The sequence below is a fragment of the Mustelus asterias genome, chromosome 5 (assembly GCF_964213995.1).
Source record: "Mustelus asterias chromosome 5, sMusAst1.hap1.1, whole genome shotgun sequence".
NCBI classification, from domain to species: Eukaryota; Metazoa; Chordata; class Chondrichthyes; order Carcharhiniformes; family Triakidae; genus Mustelus; species Mustelus asterias.
Window position 1 is genome coordinate 119,422,905 of NC_135805.1, and position 21,038 is coordinate 119,443,942.

General features: G+C 43.1%; 1 protein-coding gene across 1 annotated transcript in view; it reads left to right on the plus strand.

The window, feature by feature from the left end:
* The window catches only part of csmd1b (CUB and Sushi multiple domains 1b), a 2,043,836-nt gene that overhangs the window by 1,608,971 nt on the left and 413,827 nt on the right, over positions 1-21,038 (plus strand). Inside the window, exons 30-33 of the mRNA XM_078213588.1 lie at positions 2,262-2,400; positions 3,792-3,979; positions 8,854-9,048; positions 16,772-16,888. Coding sequence (XP_078069714.1) covers positions 2,262-2,400; positions 3,792-3,979; positions 8,854-9,048; positions 16,772-16,888 — 639 coding nt within the window. The remainder of the gene's footprint in view (positions 1-2,261; positions 2,401-3,791; positions 3,980-8,853; positions 9,049-16,771; positions 16,889-21,038) is intronic.

The window sequence follows — 21,038 nt, forward strand, 5'->3', positions numbered from 1 at the left end:
AGACTGGAGACCAGTTACCAGCGGTGTACCACAGGGATCAGTGCTGGGTCCTCTGCTATTTGTGATTTTTATCAATGACTTGGAGGAGGGGGCTGAAGGGTGGGTCAGTAAATTTGCTGATGACACCAAGATTGGTGGAGTTGTGGATGATGTGGAGGGCTGTCGTAGGCTGCAAAGAGACATTGATAGGATGCAGAGCTGGGCCGAAAAATGGCAGATGGAGTTTAACCCTGATAAGTGCGAGGTGATTCATTTTGGTAGGACAAATTTGAATGCGGATTACAGGGTCAACGGCAGGGTTCTGAGGAATGTGGAGGAACAGAGAGATCTTGGGGTTCATATCCACAGATCTCTGAAGGTTGGCACTCAAGTGGATAGAGCAGTGAAGAAGGCCCATAGTGTGTTAACGTTTATTAACAGGGGGTTTGAGTTTAAGAGCCGTGGGGTTATGCTGCAACTGTACAGGACCTTGGTGAGACCACATTTGGAATATTGTGTGCAGTTCTGGTCACCACACTATAAGAAGGATGTGGAAGCATTGGAGTGCAGAGGAGATTTACCAAGATGCTACCTGGTTTGGAGGGGAGTTCTTATGAGGAAAGGTTGAGGGAGCTAGGGCTTTTCTCTTTCGAGCGGAGGAGGATGAGAGGCGACTTAATAGAGGTTTATAAGATGATGAGGGGGATAGATAGAGTGGATGTTCAGAGACTATTTCCTTGGGTGGATGTAGCTATTACTAGGGGGCATAACTATAAGGTTCATGGTGGGAGATATAGGAGGGACGTCCGAGGTAGGTTCTTTACTCAGAGAGTGGTTGCGGTGTGGAATGGACTGCCTGCTGTGATAGTGGAGTCGGACACTTTAGGAACTTTCAAGTGGTTATTGGATAGGCACATGGAGCACACTAGAATGATAGGGAGTGGGATAGCTTGATCTTGGTTTCGGACAAAGCTCGGCACAACATCGAGGGCCGAAGGGCCTGTACTGTGCTGTACTGTTCTATGTTCTATCAATACTCTTAAGGATTCTGCCATTTCCTGTATATTTCCTATCTGTGTTAGATCTTCCAAAATGCATTACCTCACATTTGTGGTAGAGGGGTGCTTTTCTGAATGGAAGGCTGTGACTAGCAGTGTTAGAAGTTTAACAACACCAGGTTAAAGTACAACAGGCCATTTGTGATCCTGGACACTAGCAGTGTTCCACAGGGATCAGTTCTGGGACCTTTGTTGTTCATAGTATATTTAAATGATTTGGAGGAAAATGTAGCTGGTCTGATTAGTAAGTTCGCAGATGACATAAAAATTGGTGAAGTTGAGAATAGTAAAGAGGATTGTCAGAGGATGCAGCAAAATATGGACTGATTGGAGACCTCGGCGGAGAAATGGCAGATGGAGTTTAATCCAAACACGTGAGGTAATACATTTTGGAAGGTCCGATGCATGAAGGAATTATACAGTAAGTGGTAGAACCCTTAGGAGCATTGACAGGCAGAGATCTGGGTGCACATGTCCACCGATCACTGAAAGTAGCAACACAGGTGGATAAGGTAGTCAAGAAGGCATACGGCATGCTTGCCTAATAAATCATGAGGGGATTGATGAGTTAGATCACTTCAAACAAGACCATTGCGAAGAGGTGTGCTATCCAGGATCACAAACAGCAAAATGAGTTATGGTGACAGGCCACAGTGCGCTTAGAAATGGCCTGTTGTACAGGTAGAAATGTGTCAATAATTAGATTTGTGTGTGCACTGTGCGCTCTGAGTTCCTGTGCAATTTTGAGCGCTGCAAGACCAGCTGAGAAGCACGTAATGCTTCTTGTCATATGCTGTGATTCTCCCTGTTTCAGGAGAAGCTGCTTTGGCACCACTTTGGTAGATACAACCCTTGCAAGCACAAATGAAGCATAATTGCTCTATGTATCTCTCTTGCATCAGTGCCTGCAGGCACCCCGAAGTAAAGCAGTAACTTTAAGTGGCAGTGTTTCAGAAGTGCATGTAAGGAACTATGCTTGACGTGTAAGAAAAACAAGAAATAACAGGGACTCGATTGACATAAAGTCCTTGGGTAATTTCATGTGCTTTGCTATCAATGATGCTCTTCTAAGCCGCCTTTTGGTCAATACCATGCAGCACATTGTAAGTAATTTCCTGTTGTTTGAAAGTAAACAAGCAAAACTTCACTGTCTCCATCAATGTTTCTTCAGTTTGAGTGAGCAGAAGACTCTTTCATTTTCTGTTTTATTTCTTGTTGTGACAGCTGCCTGTGGAGGGAATCTGACAGGCCCTGCGGGTGTCATTTTATCGCCTAACTACCCTCAACCATATCCTCATGGGAAAGAATGTGACTGGAGAATTAAAGTCAATCCGGACTATGTCATAGCACTGATATTTAAAAGGTAACTCCAAAGTCATTCTCAGTTCAATATCATGCTTCAGAATTGCATTCTATAGGCTATAACTTCTGAGTTCCAGGATGTCATTTCTGTGGTGGGCGGGGTGAGGGACCCTAAAGATACAGTGGGGAATACCCCCCCTCCCCCCCCCCCCCCCCCAAGGGGTTCCCAGGTAAGATTTGCACAGTAATGGGGAGGTGATAACCTAGCGGTACTATTGCTGGACTATTAATCCAGAAACTCAGTGAATGCTCTGGGGACCCGGGTTCGAATCCCACCATGGCAGATGGTGGAATTTGAATTCCATGAAAAAATCTGGAATTAAAAATCTACTGGTGACCATGAAACCATTTTGTCGATTGTCGGAAAAACCCATCTGGTTCACGAATGACCTTGAATGAAGGAAATCTGCTGTCCTTACCTGGCCCGGCCGACATGTGACTTCAGAGCTACAGCAATGTGGTTGATTGTCAATTGCCCTCCAAGGGCAATTAGGGATGGGCAATAAATGCTGGCCAGCAGCCTTGCCCATATCCCATGAATGAGTAAAAAAAATTACTTGGAAAGTGCAAATTTTCAATTGGCAATTACCCTGCACTATGAACCACCTGAATAATGTGATTTAAGTCATCAACTTTGGATGATTTTGACATCAGTAGCTACCTCAGAAAGTTAAAAGAATTTGAACCAGTTTTAGCTTCTGGGTAATGATTGTACAGACCGACATCGACACCACCACGAGCCCACCACAAGTCCCCAAACATGTGAATTCCCCCAAACCCACCAGGCTCGCTCCTCCACCCCCCAACCCCCCCACCACCTTGCTCTCAAGACCTGGCCCAACCTGACCCCTCCCCCACAAATTCTACCCACTTATCTTATACACTTACCTTGTCAAAGACCTTTAAATCTGGCTGGACTTTTAAACTTACCTGGATTACGGCAGCTAGTGCCATAAAAAGAAGCCATGACTTACTCACCTTTGATTCTACATTCCTCGACACCCAGGCTCGGAGATGCATTCCAATGCCCGGTCTTGCCCGGCCCGAGCAGGAAGGTCAGGTGAGCTCGGGTTGGCTGGATTTCAACGTAAGCATTTTTGAGCAGAGTGGTTGGGGGGTTGGGGGGTGGAGGAGCGAGCCTGGTGGGTTTGGGGGAATAGGGATATAGGGGTAGGGCTTGGGTGGGATTGTGGTCGGTGCAGACTCGATAGGCCGAATGGCCTCTTTCTGTACTGTAGGGTTTCTATGATTCTATGATTGGAAGTTACAACCCTGTATGTTGCTGCAAAAGCACGCTAATTATTCAAGTTAATTGCCCTGCGTTTATGGTGAATTACACCGAAATCAGTATTTCAACCGTACTTCCTTTTGCTCTTATTCATTTTCTTTTAGTTTCCATATGGAGCCCAGCTATGACTTTCTTCATATTTATGAAGGGGAAGATTCCAACAGCCCTCTAATTGGCAGCTTTCAAGGATCACAATCCCCCGAGAGAATAGAAAGCAGTGGCAATAGCCTATTCCTGGCCTTTCGCAGTGATGCCTCTGTCAGCATGGCAGGATTTGCCATTGATTATAAAGGTACTGGTGTCCTTACTATCTGGTTAATGGTGTTTAAATGCTTAACCCATCTTTAGATCCCGTAACTTTAAGCAGCAACTTCCATTTGAAGAAGTGACATTCATTTAAAAGAAATGGGTTGTTGGAAAAAAATCTTGTGTTTTAAACTAATTTCAGTTCCTCATCTCTACAAACACTTCTGATTTCAATTTCTTAAATGTTTATATGTCAACGTAAGTACTTGTCAGCTTCTGGAGATTACATTTTCTTTCCAGATTATGAATAATAGGAAAACCAGTGTTTGGATGTGACACTACTGCCGTATTTACCCAGACTTGTACCATTTTCTAAATGCAAATCAGGTTTAATCTGAAGCAACCATGCTTTATTTATACGTAATAAAAATTTTAAATATTCTAATTAGGTTTTTAATTTTTTACACCAAATACATTTTTTGCATAGATGAAAGTGGAATTGTGAATTGCTGTGAATCAGAAATGAAAACAGAATGCCTTGTCGAATGCACTGCAAATGAGTTGGTGCCTGAAAGGAAAACCAGAGGTTAATGTTTCATAGTGAGGTCTGATGGAGGCTTCCAACATAAATATTAACTTCTATTTTAGATTCTGACAAATAAACTATTTACAGACAAAAGTACAGGGCAGCAACATGGGTAATGATAACCAGAATGTGGCCGGAAAGGAAAGAGCACAAAAACTTAAAGGTGTACCAGCAGGTAAGGACAGAGTTTGCAAAGATAGTAAAACGATACTCTAAAGGCCCTGTATCTGAATTTACATTGCATTTACAACAAAACAGATGAATTGTCAGTTCAAACAGAAATAAATATTATGCTCTGATAGCCATCACAGAGAAGTGGTTGCAAGGTGACCAAGGCTGGGACATGAATATTCAAGCTGCTTGACATTTCAGGAGGACAGAAATCTCAGAAAAGATGTTGGGAATCTCTGTTAATTAAGGATGACAGTTCAAGACTGAGAGAGATCCTTGTTCTAAAGATCAAAATATAGAATTGGTTTAGGTAGAGCAAAGGTAAAAGGTCACTTGTGGGAGCAGCTTATAGGTCTCCGAACAGTAACTGCACTATAGGATGGAGTATACAGGAAGAAATAATGGGAGCTTGTATGAAAGGTACTGCAATAATAATGGTGACATTAACTTACATGTAGATTGGACAAATCAGATTGGCGAATGTGAGTCTTAAAGTGTTTTATGGACAATTTCTTAGAGCAGCATGTTCTAGAATCACCCAGTGGGCAGGCTGTTTTAGACCTGATAATGTGCAATGATGTGGAGATGCCGGCGTTGGACTGGGGTAACACAGTAAGAAGTTTAACAACACCAGGTTAAAGTCCAACAGGTTTATTTGGTCGCAAAAGCCACAAGCTTTCGGACCCTTAAGCCCCTTCTTCAGGTGAGTCCTGAAGAAGGGGCTTAAGGCTCCAAAAGCTTGTGGCTTTTGCTACCAAATAAACCTGTTAGACTTTAACCTGGTGTTGTTAAACTTCTTACAATGTGCAGTGAGGCAGGGTTATTTAATAATCTTATTGTAAAGGAGCCTCAAGGTAGCAGTGATTGTAACATGATTAAATTTTGCATCAGTTTGAGGGTGAGAAGTGTAGGTCTAAGATTAGTGTTTTAAACTTAAATTAAAGCAATTGCTAGGCTATGAAAAGAGAGCTGGCTTAAAATGAACTTGGGAATTAGGTTAAAAGGTAGAGCAGTAGAAATGCAGTGGCAGACATTTAAGGAGGTATTTCATAACACTCAGCAAAGATACTTTCCAGTGAGAACGAGAGGAGAAGAAGGAGAAGAATGCACAATCCGTAGCTAACTAAGGAAGTAAAATATAGTATCAAACTGAAAGAAAAATCATACAGTTCTGCAAAGATTTGTGGCAGGCCAATGATTGTACAGAATTTAACAAACAGCAAAGAGTGGCTAAAAATAACAGAGGGAAAAATTAACAGTATGAGCGAAAGCTATCCAGAAATATAGATACAGGTAGTAGGAGTTTGTACATCACTTGGCAGAGCCCCCCCTTCCCTGGCAGGCCTACCCCGATCTCCAGCCCCCAGTCCCCCGCAGTGCAAACCTCCCCCGGCAGGCTGATCGTGACCCCCCGGATGACCAACCCCCAGCCCGCCCCAGTTGCTGGCCTCCCACCTGCCACCATCGATCCCAATGCAGAGCGGCAGTGGGACCCTCCACCAATGGGCTGATGGGCAGTGCCAAGGTGTCCCCTGAGCATTGGCACCTTGCCCCTTAGGCAGTGCTGGGGGCACAGGTTGGCACTGCCAGAGTATCCATGCCCAGGGGGCAACCTCCCGCCGCCTGATCTCCTGGGGAGGCCCCAATTTCCCCCTTCACTCCAGCGGGGTCGGAAGTAGGGAGCTATCTAAACCCAGTTGGAGTGAAATAAACTGGCAGGGTGGGAGAGGCTAGCGGGCCCAGTGATTTCAGTCCTGGGCCCGCTAATTGCATTTAAATTAAATTTAAATAAAGATTTAAATTACTTACCTGTCTTCTCGCCGGCTTCCAGCGCGGATCTGATGGCGCTGGAAATCCGGCACTGGGAGATTCGCGCGTGGCAGGAACGCACACGCAAATCCTGTGCATGACCAGCTGCGAGATTCTCCTACCCAACTGCGCTAGAAAATTAGTGTGGCAGGGTGGCATACCCCCACCCCAAGAAGTCTGCAGAGGGATCTGACTCGATAAAGTGAATGGGGAAAAAATTGATAAAAGGGGAACAATGTGGAGTGATGTAAACATGTCCATTTTGGCAAAAAGAATAGAAAGCAGTATGTTATTTATATGCTGAGAGACTGCAGCTATAGCTAGGTGGTGGAGAGGGATCTGAATGTCCAGGTACATGAATCACAAAAGAGTTAGCCTGCAGGTACATCAAGTGATTAGGAAGGCAAATGGAATGTTGGTATTTATTGCAAGGGGAATGGAATATGAAAGTAGGGAAATTTTGCTACAGTTGCATAGGGTCTCAGTGGAATTACAACTGGAATACTGTGTAGAGTTTATGCCTCCCTAATTAAGAAAGGATCTAATTGCATTTCAAACAGTTTAGAGAAGGTTCACTCAATTAATACCTGGGATGGCGGGGGGCGGGGGGTGGGGCGGAGTGTGAGGCTGGGGAGAGGAGCAGTGGTGGTGGTGTTATCTCATGAGGAAAGATTGGCAGGTGGTCTGACTGAAACATTTAAGTTCCAGGGTGGATGCTGAGAGGATGTTTCTCCTTGTGGGAGAGATTCGAACTCGGTGATAGAGTTTAAAAATAAGGAGTTTACCACTTAAGATGGAGATGAGAACTGTTTGTTCTTGGAAGATCATTAATTTGTGGAATTCTCTTCCCCAGACAACAGTGAAATTAGGGCCATTGAATATTTTAAGGTTGAGTTAAATAGATTCTCAATTGGACAAGGGAATCAAAGGTAATAGGAGTAGACAGGAAAGTAGAGCTGAGGCAACAGTCAGATCAAGCATCAACTAATCAAATGGCTGAGCAGGCTTCAGGGGCCAACTGGCCTTCTCCTGCTCCACATAGTTATGTCCATATGTTTAATTCTTGTCCACTGGAGCCATTCCTCCAGAATCTATAGTTAATGAAAAAAATCCAATACTTTGAATGGACAGCGGCAGTTTATGAAGTACAGTTTCCAGTGGGCCTCAGGGCTTTTGTGCATGCATCAACTGAGAAGAGGCACAGTCAGTGTTTTTTGCCATCATTCAGGCAAGGAACCAGCCCTCTCCACCTGTGCAGAACAGAGGAAGTGAGATCGCACTTAAGTGCAGGTTAGGTGATCTGGACCATTGCACCATTTGAGAGAAGGTATCCCAGGGAACAGGATCCTGGGGAAAGAACAGGGAGCAGGTCCCAAACCAGGGATTGGGACAGAAAGAGGACCCAGAATAAAGTCCCAGGCAAAAACAAAGACAGGGATGAGAAAGTGGTCCCACATGTAAAGTGAAAAGAGAGGGACAGAGAAATAGACTCCAAGGTAAAGGAAAAGAGCTGTGAGGAGCTGACATGAAACACAGCAGGCTTGAGAAAAGCCCTGAAGATTGGAGGAAGCAGCAAAAGGTTAGTGACTTTTTGGAGCAATGGTGTTCCGCTTGGCACAATCGGAGAACTGAAATTGCCTTGGAAGGTGAAGCATGAGTATACTCAGAGATGTGGAGATGCCGGCGTTGGACTGGGGTAAACACAGTAAGGAGTTTAACAACACCAGGTTAAAGTCCAACGGGCTTATTTGGTAGCACAAGCCACTAGCTTTTGGAGCGCTGCTCCTTCGTGATATGATAAATGCTCATGTGGACTGTTAAGACATCCAGGGAATCTGCTTTGGTTGCCTCTGGTATTTACTTAGGAGTGTGGTGTTTGACCACAGCTTGCCTGGTAATTTGTATGTGCCTCATACACTGAATATTGGTTATAAGGTAGATAATTGTAAATTGTTTTTTCTTTCCAAATTTGTATGTCTGTACAGATGTTGCTGGGCTGAAGGAATGCGTGATTGAATCTTTTGTTGTGTTGAGATTGAAATCTTTCCAACTCTTTTTTTTTGGTGTAATACAGTTCATTTTTTTTCTTGTTTAATAATTGTTTTATTCTTTGTTTTAAAAAGTTCATCAGCAGACTCCTGTGAATTAGTTCAGTAACTTTACTTCATATTTTCTAATAAAAACGTTAGGATGTATCAAGCCAGGTTTCATTCTGGGATCTGACTTGTCCAGTATTAACATCAGCTGGGATCATAACATTAACAACTGAATATTTAAAGTTTTCAGTTGTTTGTTAATCTCCATTCAATTAAAATGTTTCCCTTTTGTGATGTTTTGCTCTTTTTTTCTTATAGAGAAGCCACGAGAAGCATGTTTTGACCCTGGGAACATAATGAATGGGACACGCATTGGCTTGGATTTTAAACTCAGTTCCACTGTTACCTATCATTGTGATCCTGGCTACCAGTTAGCAAATGTTGCTACAATCACATGCATCATTGGGGAGGACGGAAAGCCAGTCTGGAATAGGGTTCTTCCTTCTTGCAATGGTAATGTATAAACACTGATTTAATTCATGTCTAGGTGCACAACATTTTGAGAGGATAATAGAAATTAGCTCCCCTCATTCACAAGAATGGTTCCAGCGATGAAGAACTTCAATTTTGTAGATAGATTGGAGAAGTTAGGACTATTTTCCTCAGAGACAGGATATTTGATAGAGGTATTGAAGTCATGAGAGGTCAGGGCAGAGTAGATTGGAAATAACTGTTCCCAATGATGGAAGGATCGAGAACCAGAGGACACAGATTTAAGATAACTGCAAAAGTATTAATGGAGACATGAGGAGAAACTTTCACAGAGCAAGTGGTTCAGATCTGAAATGCATTGACCGAGAGTGTGGTGGAGGCAGGTTCAATCGAATCATTCAAGAGGGAACTGGATTATTATCTGAAAATGAAAAATATGCAGGATTATGGGGAGAAAATGAGGGAATGGCACTATGTGCATTGCTCACTTGGGGAGCTGGTATGGACACGACAGTTCAAGTGGCCTCCTCCAGCACTGTAAAAGTTCTGTAATTCTGGCACGTTTTAATTTTTCATTATGAGCTTTGGCAGGATTACACAGTCACTATAATATTGTACAGCTAAAAATACATAGAGATCTGTAAACATGCTAGGAAATTCAATGCTTTAATTTTAGTCTGGTTCTATTTTCAAAGAGGAATCCTTGCCTTTTTCTGTTTGGAAGAAGGAAATTAATTGTGCTAAAATAATAATGTGGTTACAATACACACTAACACATTAAAGCTACAGGAAATAATGGATAATGATGAAGTTATGCCATAATTTGTATGCTCTGTATGAAAAAGTTTGCTTTCATCATTCACATGTGATCAAAACTTTGCAGGGTTAATGCCATTATTTGTGGTGCAGCCAGTTCAGACTGAAAATGATGCTGATAGTTCAAGGATTGCAGGAAGTGGATTCTTGTCTGGAATGATAGCTTTATTGACAGCCTTAAATCCACACTCAGTTTAAGGTTGCAATTTTTGTGTTGTGCAATGGACTAGATTTGATATCCACGGTGATGGGTCGATATGCTCGATGATACTATCTGCTTTCTAGTCATTTCAGCTCCTGTGACACCTCAGCACAAAATGCAACTGACAACCATCTCAAATTTTGTGAAACTGGCAGAATCACTGGGCAGAATTTTCCATTTTCAGCACAGAGTACCGGCTCTGTGTACAGTGTACAGCTCGCTGGCTTTTCTCACCACATGGTGCAGCATTCCATGCAGGAAAATTCTGCAGGCATTGTCCACACTGCCACACTCATGAGGCGGGACTGGGAAAAGCCGGAAATGCAGGGAATCTCGAATGGGTGGGGCCGTTTTTAAAGGATGCCTCGATCTCCAAGAGCAAAACAAGAACCCTCCACATGTACATGGTGACCCCCTCCCCCCTCACATGCACAAAGAGAAACACCTCCCACAGACATGGGGGATCTCCCCCTATTAACACAGGGTTACCCTCCCCTCCCTCCCCACACACACCATGGATAAGAGGAATCCCCCCCCTCAGATTCCCAGTGGGGTGGTGCTTGGGGGCATTTGATATTACATTGGGCCAAAGCAAAAAGTGTATCATTTGAGAGCACTTACTACCATATGAAACGTAGATGTGTCTTCTGTGAGCCGCTTGAATATTTGCTGTCCTCCTTCTCTGAAACAGTATACAGGTATTGTCTTCTTGCAGATCACTGCTACATCCAGACTGCCCATCCCTGTAGGAAGCTGGTAGAGGTAGAAAGAAAACTGCTGCAGCCACGGAGTTTAAAAGATTTTGAGTAACATCATCAAAATCTGAGTGAACTGCTCAGCTAATTCATAAGATCTGTCTTAATTGTACCATTTAATGCGCAATTTATAGTTTATATTCGACCAAAATTTGCCTGTAAATTCATGTTTAACTCATGTTATTACTGGAGTTGAGTATAAGATAGACAGTATTTCGTGTTTGCTTTGGTGATTCCTGTAGGGTACAAAAATCTTAGGTTTTAAACCTTGGCTTCATTTTATTTGTAAATAACTGGGATTATGTATTTATTTAATTTTAAAAGTTAATGGTCTCCAATGAAATTGTAACAATGTGTAAAATGATGCAGAATACCATGCAATATCAGGCTACCATTTCTGGGAAGCAATACTTCCAAAATTAGGAGAGTGCTATTTGGAAATTAATTCCCGGTGCAGATCTCTGTCTCAGATCCTCTCCAAACATTGAATGTGATCTTTAATGATTTGTAAATTTTTTAACACATGTATGATGTTCAGCAGTGGTACAATATCATAACACACACAAAAAAATACAAAAATGAACAAAACATTGGCCAGAAATCTCCTGTCCCACCCACTGCAGGAATTGTAGCGGATGGGACAGAATCTTCTGCGGATTACATTGACCTTGGATGGGAATTTCCGGTTTTCAGGCACTTGGCCGGAGAATCCCACCCTTTGAAACTACTGAACGAACAATAAGATAAAAGTAACGTTCACAATTTCATTAAGAAGAGCAATTAAAATCCCAATTATCTTTTTTCCCTGCAAAACTGCGACGAGTAACTTCAACATCCCCAATAAGAATTGACTGTCAGTTTTCTTTTTATCTACTTTGTAATACTTCATGGAGGCGTTCATCAAGTGATTGATAAAATCAATCAACAAATGGGTGGCACAAGGTTCTTTGTGGACTTTTCTGAATTTGTAAATGACTTTTTATTTGATGGGTGAAGATTATTTTCAAGCTTAAGTCAGCATTTATTTGCAAAGGTCCATTACAATCCATATGTACATTTTTCACTGAGTGCTGCATAAAATCTTTCCATTGATTTGCGTGTTCCTCTGTGGGTGATCTGATATTGCAGATTGCTTTATTTTTGACAGATGAGGATGATTTAAATGAGTCCAAAAAGTATTGTGAACTCATTTGTTATTTGTCGAAACAACCCTTAATTTCTGATTAGTCTGCTATTGATTTATTCAATGAATCATCTTAAAAATCAAGAATTAACTGACCGATATAGACAGACAATGTAAGGGACAGTAGCTGCAGTCTCCTTCATATCTTTGATTAACACAACTGGTCATTGAGCTGAAATATAAGCTAAGAAACATAGATGCATTTCATCATTTACTAATTTCTCAGAACCTATTGACATGGCAATTATTGATTAAACATGAAGGTAAATTTCCTATCATTGCACTCACTAAAGAAGATCACTATGATTGTACGAGTTGAGATATTTTATTTGTATAGCCAATATTTCTTGTTTTTACTTACTTTCTGAAGAACATAAGGCTAGAAGCTCCTCACCCCAGTTTTTGGATGCAGGGGTCATAAATAGTGACTGTCCTCACTGGCACTGAACAACATGGGCAGCATGCACGATTTGGCACAAACACCATAGGCAGTATTTAATGGAGATGACAGGGGGCTCGCCTGCCAGCTGGAGAACCAGTAGGTGCCCTACATCCACTCCTTTGGGGAAGACCCAGGGTATCAAATCCCAATCAGGCATTTAACCGAGTACTAGTGGGCCTTCCCCAGGATCAAGGATGCTTGGAGAAGAGAGGGGGCAGGGGGTGGTAGAGGTGTAAAGTCTCACCCACCGAGAGATACCAGCCAATCCGAGGTGGCATAGTGGTTAGCACTGCTGCCTCACAGTGCCAGGGACCCGGGTTCAATTCCGGCCTCGGGTGAACTGCCTGTGTGGAGTTTGTACATTCTCCCAATATCTGTGTGTATTTCCTCCAGGTGCTCCGGTTTCCTCTCACAGTCCAAAGATGTGCAGGTTAAGTTGATTGGCCATGTTGAATTGCCCCTTAGTGTCAGGGGTAAGAGGAGGGTAAATATATATTGGGTTGCGGGGATGGGACCTGGGTGGGATTGTTGTCGGTACAGGCTCGATGGGCCAAGTAGCCTCTTTCTGCACTGTGATTCTATGATTCATTACTCAGCAGCGCCACTGGAGATGCAATGGCTGCTCTCTGTACTACGTCCACCTGAGGTCCAGGTTTGAGAATGGACCAAGGTACACATGATTACTGGTAGGTTGAGGTTCATTGGATGGGGATTGGTTCTACAACAAGGACAGGGGTGGCAGTGACCTTCCCAATGCTGTACCCCTTGATCAGGCACTGAGTACCTTTGAGCTAGGGTTCTTAAAGCTCACAAGCAACCCTGACAAGGCTTCATGTATGGCAAGTCCCCTGCCTGGTGCTGCGCGAAGACCAGCAGTGGCAGGATACCACCTTTACGTGGACATTAACTTCCCACTTAAGGTGGGGAGGGGAGGTGTTGCGGAAAGGCCATCCATAGGCCTTCCTGCCACAGGCTTAAATGGGGCAGGAGCACCCTGCCGCTCAATGAAATGTCCCTATGCAACCAGACTTGCTACAGGGAGAGCTTTAAGTTCTGCCTTTCATCTGCTTAACGCCAGTACAGGGCTGAGCTGGTCCCAAAATGCTACTACTTTTTGATGCCTGAGAACGACATTGTGTTGATGCCACATGATGCAGCAAGTGTGTTCTTCTTCAAGGCAGGCTATTCCCCTTAAAGGGAAGCTGTATTGCATTGTATTGGAAGTTATGATGGAAAATTCTGCAGCAGAGCCTTGAGAGTTTGAGGGTGATGGATGTGCTGGTGGAGTTGGGCAGGGTGGGAGCTGACATTGTACCACAGTGAGCTAGGAGACCCTCAAGGACCCCTTGGAAAGGAAGTAGATGGCCAGGAAAGTCAACCTCTGGAGTTCCAGATCAAAAGATTTGGTAGTAGTGCCTCAAGAAGTCAAATGATCTCACCTGGGTGGCCAAAGGCAATGAATATGTCCTCCCATGATCCTCAGCAACCACTAACCTACCTCACTCGTTAATGCACCCCAAATTATTCACACATTATTCACACATTGGACTTGTGCCTAATATCCAGATATTCCACTCCCTCCTTTCACACCTACTAATGCTACCAGTCTCTTACCCATCTCTCGCTGTCTCCACATACCTCCAGCTATTCAGCTGTGGCAGGCATATCACCCAAACACTTGCGCTTTGTGACAATGATGTCACCAACAGAAAAAATATTACCATTTCTTTGTTTTCTTGGCACTCATTCACAACTGTGGCACAGTGGTTAGCGCTGCTGCATCATAGTGCCAGGGCCTGGCGCAACTATCTGTGTGGAGTTTGCACATGCTCCCTGTGTCTGAATGGGTTTCCTCTGGGTGTTCTGGTTTCCTCCCACAATTCAAAGATGTGCAGGTTAGGTAGATTGACCATGCTAAAATGTTCCTTAGTGTCCAGGGATGTGCAAGTTGGGTGGATTGGCCATGGTGAATGCATGGGATTGCGGGGATGGGCAGGAGGTGCTCTTTTGGGGAGTTGGTGCAGACTCGAGATTCAATAGTTCTGTAGCGATTCTACGGTTCTGTGGTAACCCCGCATTAATATTAGCGGCAACAAGATGAGGTCTTAAAATGGTCATTAATTGTCCACGTAAGGACCCCAATTGGTGGAGGCCTTCCCACTCCGGACTTCAACGTGGTCGAGATGGGCAGGCAGTTTGGTACTCTCCCACCATCTCCCTTCCTGATTAAAATGCCCTTCTCCCTCCAAACATGCCACCCGAGAGGGCACAAGATTCTGCCCATAGACTAGTTGGGCCAAATGTCATGTGGAAACCAGATAAGTGGACAATTGGAAATAAGTCTGGTACTTACCCACTCATTCCAACCCTTTTTGCAACATTTCAAACCATAACCATCAGTGTTCCAAAGGCAGATGAGATACTTGCATAAGGAGATGAATTTATGTGAACTGGGGCCCTTCTGTGTCACAAGCCTGAAGTGGGTCTATAAACAGAAGAGGCCCTCCTAAACTAGTGTAAATTTTTCCTTTGCAGTAAGACTAGCAGGAGTATTCCTTTGGTTCCTACAAGGAAGATAGTGGCTTCCTCAGCCCCAGGCTTGCCCCCTTCCCTCTCCTGTAAAAACCTCCAAAAATACCCCTTCTCATGACTTTATCACTTATTAGCAGCTGGTCAATGACAGGTAGATGTGGCCCAAGTCTTAAAATATCCAGAACTTTCATTCTAGGCCGGAGATTGTGTATAAAAATACTTTAAGGATGAAGTGAACTTATTCATTTCCCAGAGTGCTGAGGATCACCAAGGACTTCTGTATATTCATCATGCATCTATCCTGAATATTGTAAAGGCCATGATTTGTTAAAATGACTTCAAATTAGAAGGTGGAATGACTTCCTTGGAAGGTGGAATGATGTTAGCTGTATTCAATTTCTTTTGCAGTTTGAATATATGTCCTATTGGAGAATAAGTGTGAATAAAATGCGATACAAGATGCTGTAAGGTGTGGAGCATGGGCAAGTACAAACAGTGCTACCAGCTGGGTGGTTAAAAGTTTGCGACTTGCAATTTTAGACCACCTCCTGTTGTATGGTATTGTTAAGCATCCTTACCTTGCCAGGTCCTTGAAATGTGCTGCACTTCCTCACATCAGCTCCTTCAGAGATTGTACTCATTGTTAAGCCTGATCACCATTGCTGCCAGTTATTGTACCCAGCTGTCTTATCAGGAGGGTGCCAGGCAATGACCATTTCCAACAACAGAGAATCTAACCATCATCCCTTGACATTCAATGGTATTATCATCACTGTATCACCACTATCAACATTCTGGGGGTTACCATTGACCAGAAATGGAACTGGACTAGCCAGCAGGTCAGGGGCTAGGAATCCTGTGATGAGTGACTCACCTCCTGGCTCTCCAAAGCCTGTGCACCATCTACAAGGTGCAAGTCAAGAGTGTAATGGAATACTTCCTACTTGCTTGAATGAGTGCAGTGCAAGAAGCTCGACATCATCCAGGACAAAGCAGTCTGCTTGATTGGTACTCTTCCGCATCCACTCCCTCCACTGCGACGCACAGTGGCAGCCGTGTGCACCACCTACAAGATGCACTGAAGGAACTCACCAAAGCTCCTGAGTGGGCACCTTCCAAACCTATGACTGCAATTAACTAGAAGAACAAGGGCAGATGACACATGGAGACACCACCACCTGGAAGTTCCCCTCCAAGTCACACATCGTCTTGAGTTGGAAATAGATCACCATATATCCACTGTCATTGGGTCAAAATCCTGAAACTCCTTCCCTAATAACACTGTTAGTGTATGTACACCACAGGAATTGCAGCAGTTCAAAAAGGCAGCACAGCACCACCTTCTCAGGGCAACTTGGGATGGACAATAAATGTTGGCCTAGCCAGCAAAGGTCATATTCGGTAAATTAATTTTTAAGGAATGTGTGCACTGTGAGTTCACACAAAGACGTCCAAATCATCTTTTCAAACTCTTGATTGAGGGATAAATGTTGACCAGGAAATCTGAACTTGCTGACTGTTCTTTGAAATAATGTGTGGGAATCTTTTACATCCACCTGAGATATCAGATGGGGTCTTAATTGATCATAGCTTAAGACACCACCTCCAGCAATGCAGCAGCCCTTCAATGCTGCATTGAAGTGCTAGCCTCGAGAGTGTGCCAAGTCTATGGAGGAGGGGTTTTAACCCACATGCCTTCTGCAGCAAGAGTTCAACTATCCTTTAATAAAAGAATGGAAGGGAACATGTTTCATCTCAGTTATGCCTTAAATATGCTATCCAGTAATTACATTTCTTTCTTTCTTCCTTTGCAGCTCCATGTGGAGGGCAACACACAGGATCTCAAGGAGTGGTTCTTTCACCTAATTATCCTTACAATTATACAAGTGGCCAGACATGTTTGTACTCCATCACAGTGCCCAAGGAGTTTGGTAAGTTTATTTTACTTATTGACTCAATATTGGAAAAGTTGATTTGGGAATTATTCATTTTAAGCAACATCTTTCTTCATGCAATCGATGTCTATTCTGAACACCTTCCTTCCACAATAATGCTTAGTTCTCAACTCCTCTCAAAAAATTGAAACCAGCTAAAATCCTAAGAGAAATTAAAAAAAGAACGTTGTGTTTTGTGGTGTCTCTCTTGAGCAACAAAAAGGAAAATAATCTAATTGGATCAATTCATATGCCCAGCATGAAAAATACAGGTGTATATATAATATAGACATGCAGGAAGTTAAATGGAGCAGCTATCTCACGAGAGTGAAAAACTCAATAACCCTTTCGTAATTGCATTAGCTCCTACTTGCAACTGCTTTACCGGAGGGGAAAATTCCCTGTTGGATTTGATTTTACATTGTTTCATGTTCATGTTTTCTGGCTTCAATTTGTGTAAAAATTGTGATATCTTGACATCGTGTTGATCCCAGATATATTCTACATAATTGCTGATAGTGGGCAAGTGGAGAGACCTCAGGCTCAAGTGTGTAATTTTCAGATCTCTGATATTGCTGGCAACAGATGGATGGGGAAGGGGTGAGATCTTGGGAATGTGATCTTTGCTCACCTTCCACGGAGAGGCAGTCAGGTAGAAGAGAAAAATAATATCCCATATTAAGCATAAACCATATCACTGAATCCATTTTCTGGTTAAAATTTCATTGAAGTGAAAAATATGTTCACCCCTGAATCTTTTTTCCTTTTAATTGCCCCATGCTTACTAGTTTCACTGCAGGTAATGGTGTCTTAAACCCAGCTATCTGAAATCTGGAGTTGTCTGAAAACTGAATGTTTTTATAAGCTACCATGAATCAATTTGATTTGTTGTTAGATGAGTAAACTAACTTAGCAGGACAATCCCGCTAGGGGTTACATTGCCACAGTGGAGCACCGGACAAGTTATTGGCTTTGCATGCTGGTATTTTCACAAACTTTTGACTGTTCCAAGTGACCCCTGATCCCACCCGATCCAGCATGACCCGATTCCCCTGACCCGGCCCATTGTGTGTGAATGAATGAAAGTGAACCAGGTCGAGAGTTCTCGGTTTGACCATTAACCGATGGGATCCATGCTGTGCACTGTGCTTGAAATTCTTTGAAATAGCTGATAGGTCGCATGCAAGAAGCTGTGATTCTCTGGTAACTTCACGAGTGCACTTGTGCTTCAATGCCACACAGCCTGCGAATCAGCCTTGCTTAAGGTATTGTTTATTTCTTCAAGCATTATTTCTTCATTATAGTGTATTCCTTTTCCAAACTTTATTAAAAAAAGAAGTGTCTGATTGATTTCACGCTCTGCTATTAATTGCACTGAGGTTCTGATTTTTTCTGCAAAAACTGACGAGGTCCAAAATCTGAATGGGCTCAGTCCATTGGTCACTGGTTTTGAGACACTCTCCCTGTCTTCTTTGTATTTTCTGAAACCAATAAACATTTTCGTCTGGGGGTATCTGTCACCTTTTGTTTGACTGTCATGGCTGCTTGTGGCTTGCAGTTTCCCATTTTAATCAGCAGAGTTTGGTCACATAACCCTCAGCCTGTTTTCATGAACTTGATAGGCAGTCCTCTTGCAAAGGCACTGAGGATTCCTCTCCATCCCAAGAGATCAAATTCTGTTCCAGTTCAAAGAAAGGTAATGAACCTCTATTCTAGCTGACTTCAGACAGCTTTGCACAAATACAGTGGAGATGCAGAGAGCATTGTCCATCTTCAATCTGAAATTCATTCTTTCATCAGAACTGTGCAACTTTTATGAGGGCAGACTGATCACTCAAAAACTGTTCCTCTTTAGTGTACTCATTTTCAAGTACATGATCTATCAAGAGAAATGTTACTGTTTGTAGACTATTGCATGATTCTTCGACGTCTGAGACATTTATAACTGATATTCACCTTTGATAGAAAACATTTGTAGATTTGGAGCAAGAGGGGCATCTGGTCAGGATTCAGGCAAAGTGAGGGAATCAGAGCAAGGGAGGCACAAGGCTTTCTTGTAAAGAGCAGAAGAGTACCTAAAGGAAATTAAAAATAAAAGTGTAAAACTTTTCTTCTGTCCATGATCCAGTATTGCAATCCCCAGGATGATATAGACAAACTAGTCAGATGGGTAGAACAGTGGCAAATGGAATTTAACCCTGCAAAGTGTGAGGTGATGTTTTTGAGAGGACTAACAAGGCAAAGGAATACGCAATGAATGGTAGGACACTAGGAAGTACAGATGACCAGAGGATTATTGGGATGCATGTCCATAGGTCCCTGAAGACAGCAGGACAGGTAAATAAGGTGGTTAAAAAGATATTTGGGATGCGTACCTGTATTACCCAAGGCATAGAGTATAAGAACAGGGATGCTACGGAGCTGTATAAAATGCTTGTTAAGTCACAGCTAGAGAACTGTGTGCAGTTCTGGTCACCATACTATAGGAATGATCTGATTGCACCAAAAAAGTGCAAAGGAGATTCACCAGGATGTTGATTGGGCTGGAGCATTTCAGCTATGAAGAGAGACTGATTAGGTTTTTCTTAGAGCAGAGAAGGCTCTGATTGAGGTGTACAAAATTATGAGGGACATTGGATAGATAGGAAGGAAATTTTCTCCTTAGTACAGAGCTCAATAACCAGGGGACGAAGATTTAAGGTAAGGATCAGGTGGAGGGAAGCTGCCTGAGAGGGTGGTAGAAGTGGCACAGTGGTTAGCACTGCTGTCTCACAGTGCCCGGGACCAGGTTCAATTTTAGCCTCTGGTGACTGTCTGTGTGGAGTTTGCATGTTCTCTCTTAAGTCTGCGTGGGTTTCCTCCGGGCCCTGTGGTTTCCTCCCTAAGTCCAAAGATGTGCGGGTTGGGTTGATTGGCCATGGTAAGTTGACCCTCAGTGTCAGGGGGATTAGCAGGGTAAATAAATGGGGTTACGGTGATAGGGCCCTGGTGGGATTGTTGTTAGTGCAGGCTTGATGGACCGAATGGCCGCCTTCTGCACTGCAGGGATTCTATGATTCTACTCTGACTCTAGGTGGGAACCCTCACAATATTTAACAAGTATTTAGATGAGCACTTGAAATGCTATAAGATACAAGGCTCCAGAGCAAGTGATGGGCTGAAGGGCCTCTTTCTGTGCTGTAAAATTCTGACTCTGTAACAGTCCCATCCATATCCTCCAAACACACCCACCTCTGACAGCCCAACAGCCCCTGTGTTGAAACTGCAGATCGGGTCCTGATGACATAGTTGGACCCATTCTGTAATTTGAAAATTGGCTTCCATCCTGCGGGTGTCCAGCTAGCATGCTGCAAACAGCAGGTTAACAGAAGAACACATAGGAAGGAAATAGGATTGGGAGAGGGAGGGTGGGATGGGCGGCGAGTCGGGTTCGGGGGCGGGGGGGGGGGGTGATCAGTTGTGTGAGGTGATTCCCATTATTTCAACTTCTCCCTCCTGTTGGATTACCCCAAGCCAGGAGGGACAATTAGAATAAGGACCATTGTAACTTAGAAATAAACTAGATTTAAAAGCTTAAAGAAAAGCAGTTACTATAACGTTGAAACAAAAATATTAAATGCTGGAAACTCTCTACAGGTCAGTTAATGTTTCAGGTGTGAACCTTCTGACAATACTCAGCTAATGTTTCCAGAATTTTCCATTTTCCATTTGGAAGAATTGGAAATATCTTAAAGTAAAATCTTTGGAATGGGATTATTGTTCTTCTGTGGGCAAATACGCCAGCCATTTTGCATAGAAACAATCACACCAATGACAGTCAAATGAACATTAAAATTTTGATTGTGTTGGTCTATTAGCCAGAACACTAGAAGGCTCTTTGAATCTGAGATACCAGCCCAGATAGATACTGCATTAATTTAATATCACATCAAGTGATCACATCTTTGGGTCGTATTTATACTTCTCTATTGATTTTCTGAGGCAAATTATGGAGAAATAAAGATTGAGCAGTTTCACAAGATGTTAAATGTGTTATTACCTCCAAGCCTGATCCCGTTTTCCCCAGGAATTCCGTATTTGTATCCCTCCAATTAGGTTTCCGCCCTGCCACCATAGCAAAGCAACTCTTCTCAAAGTCACAAATGGC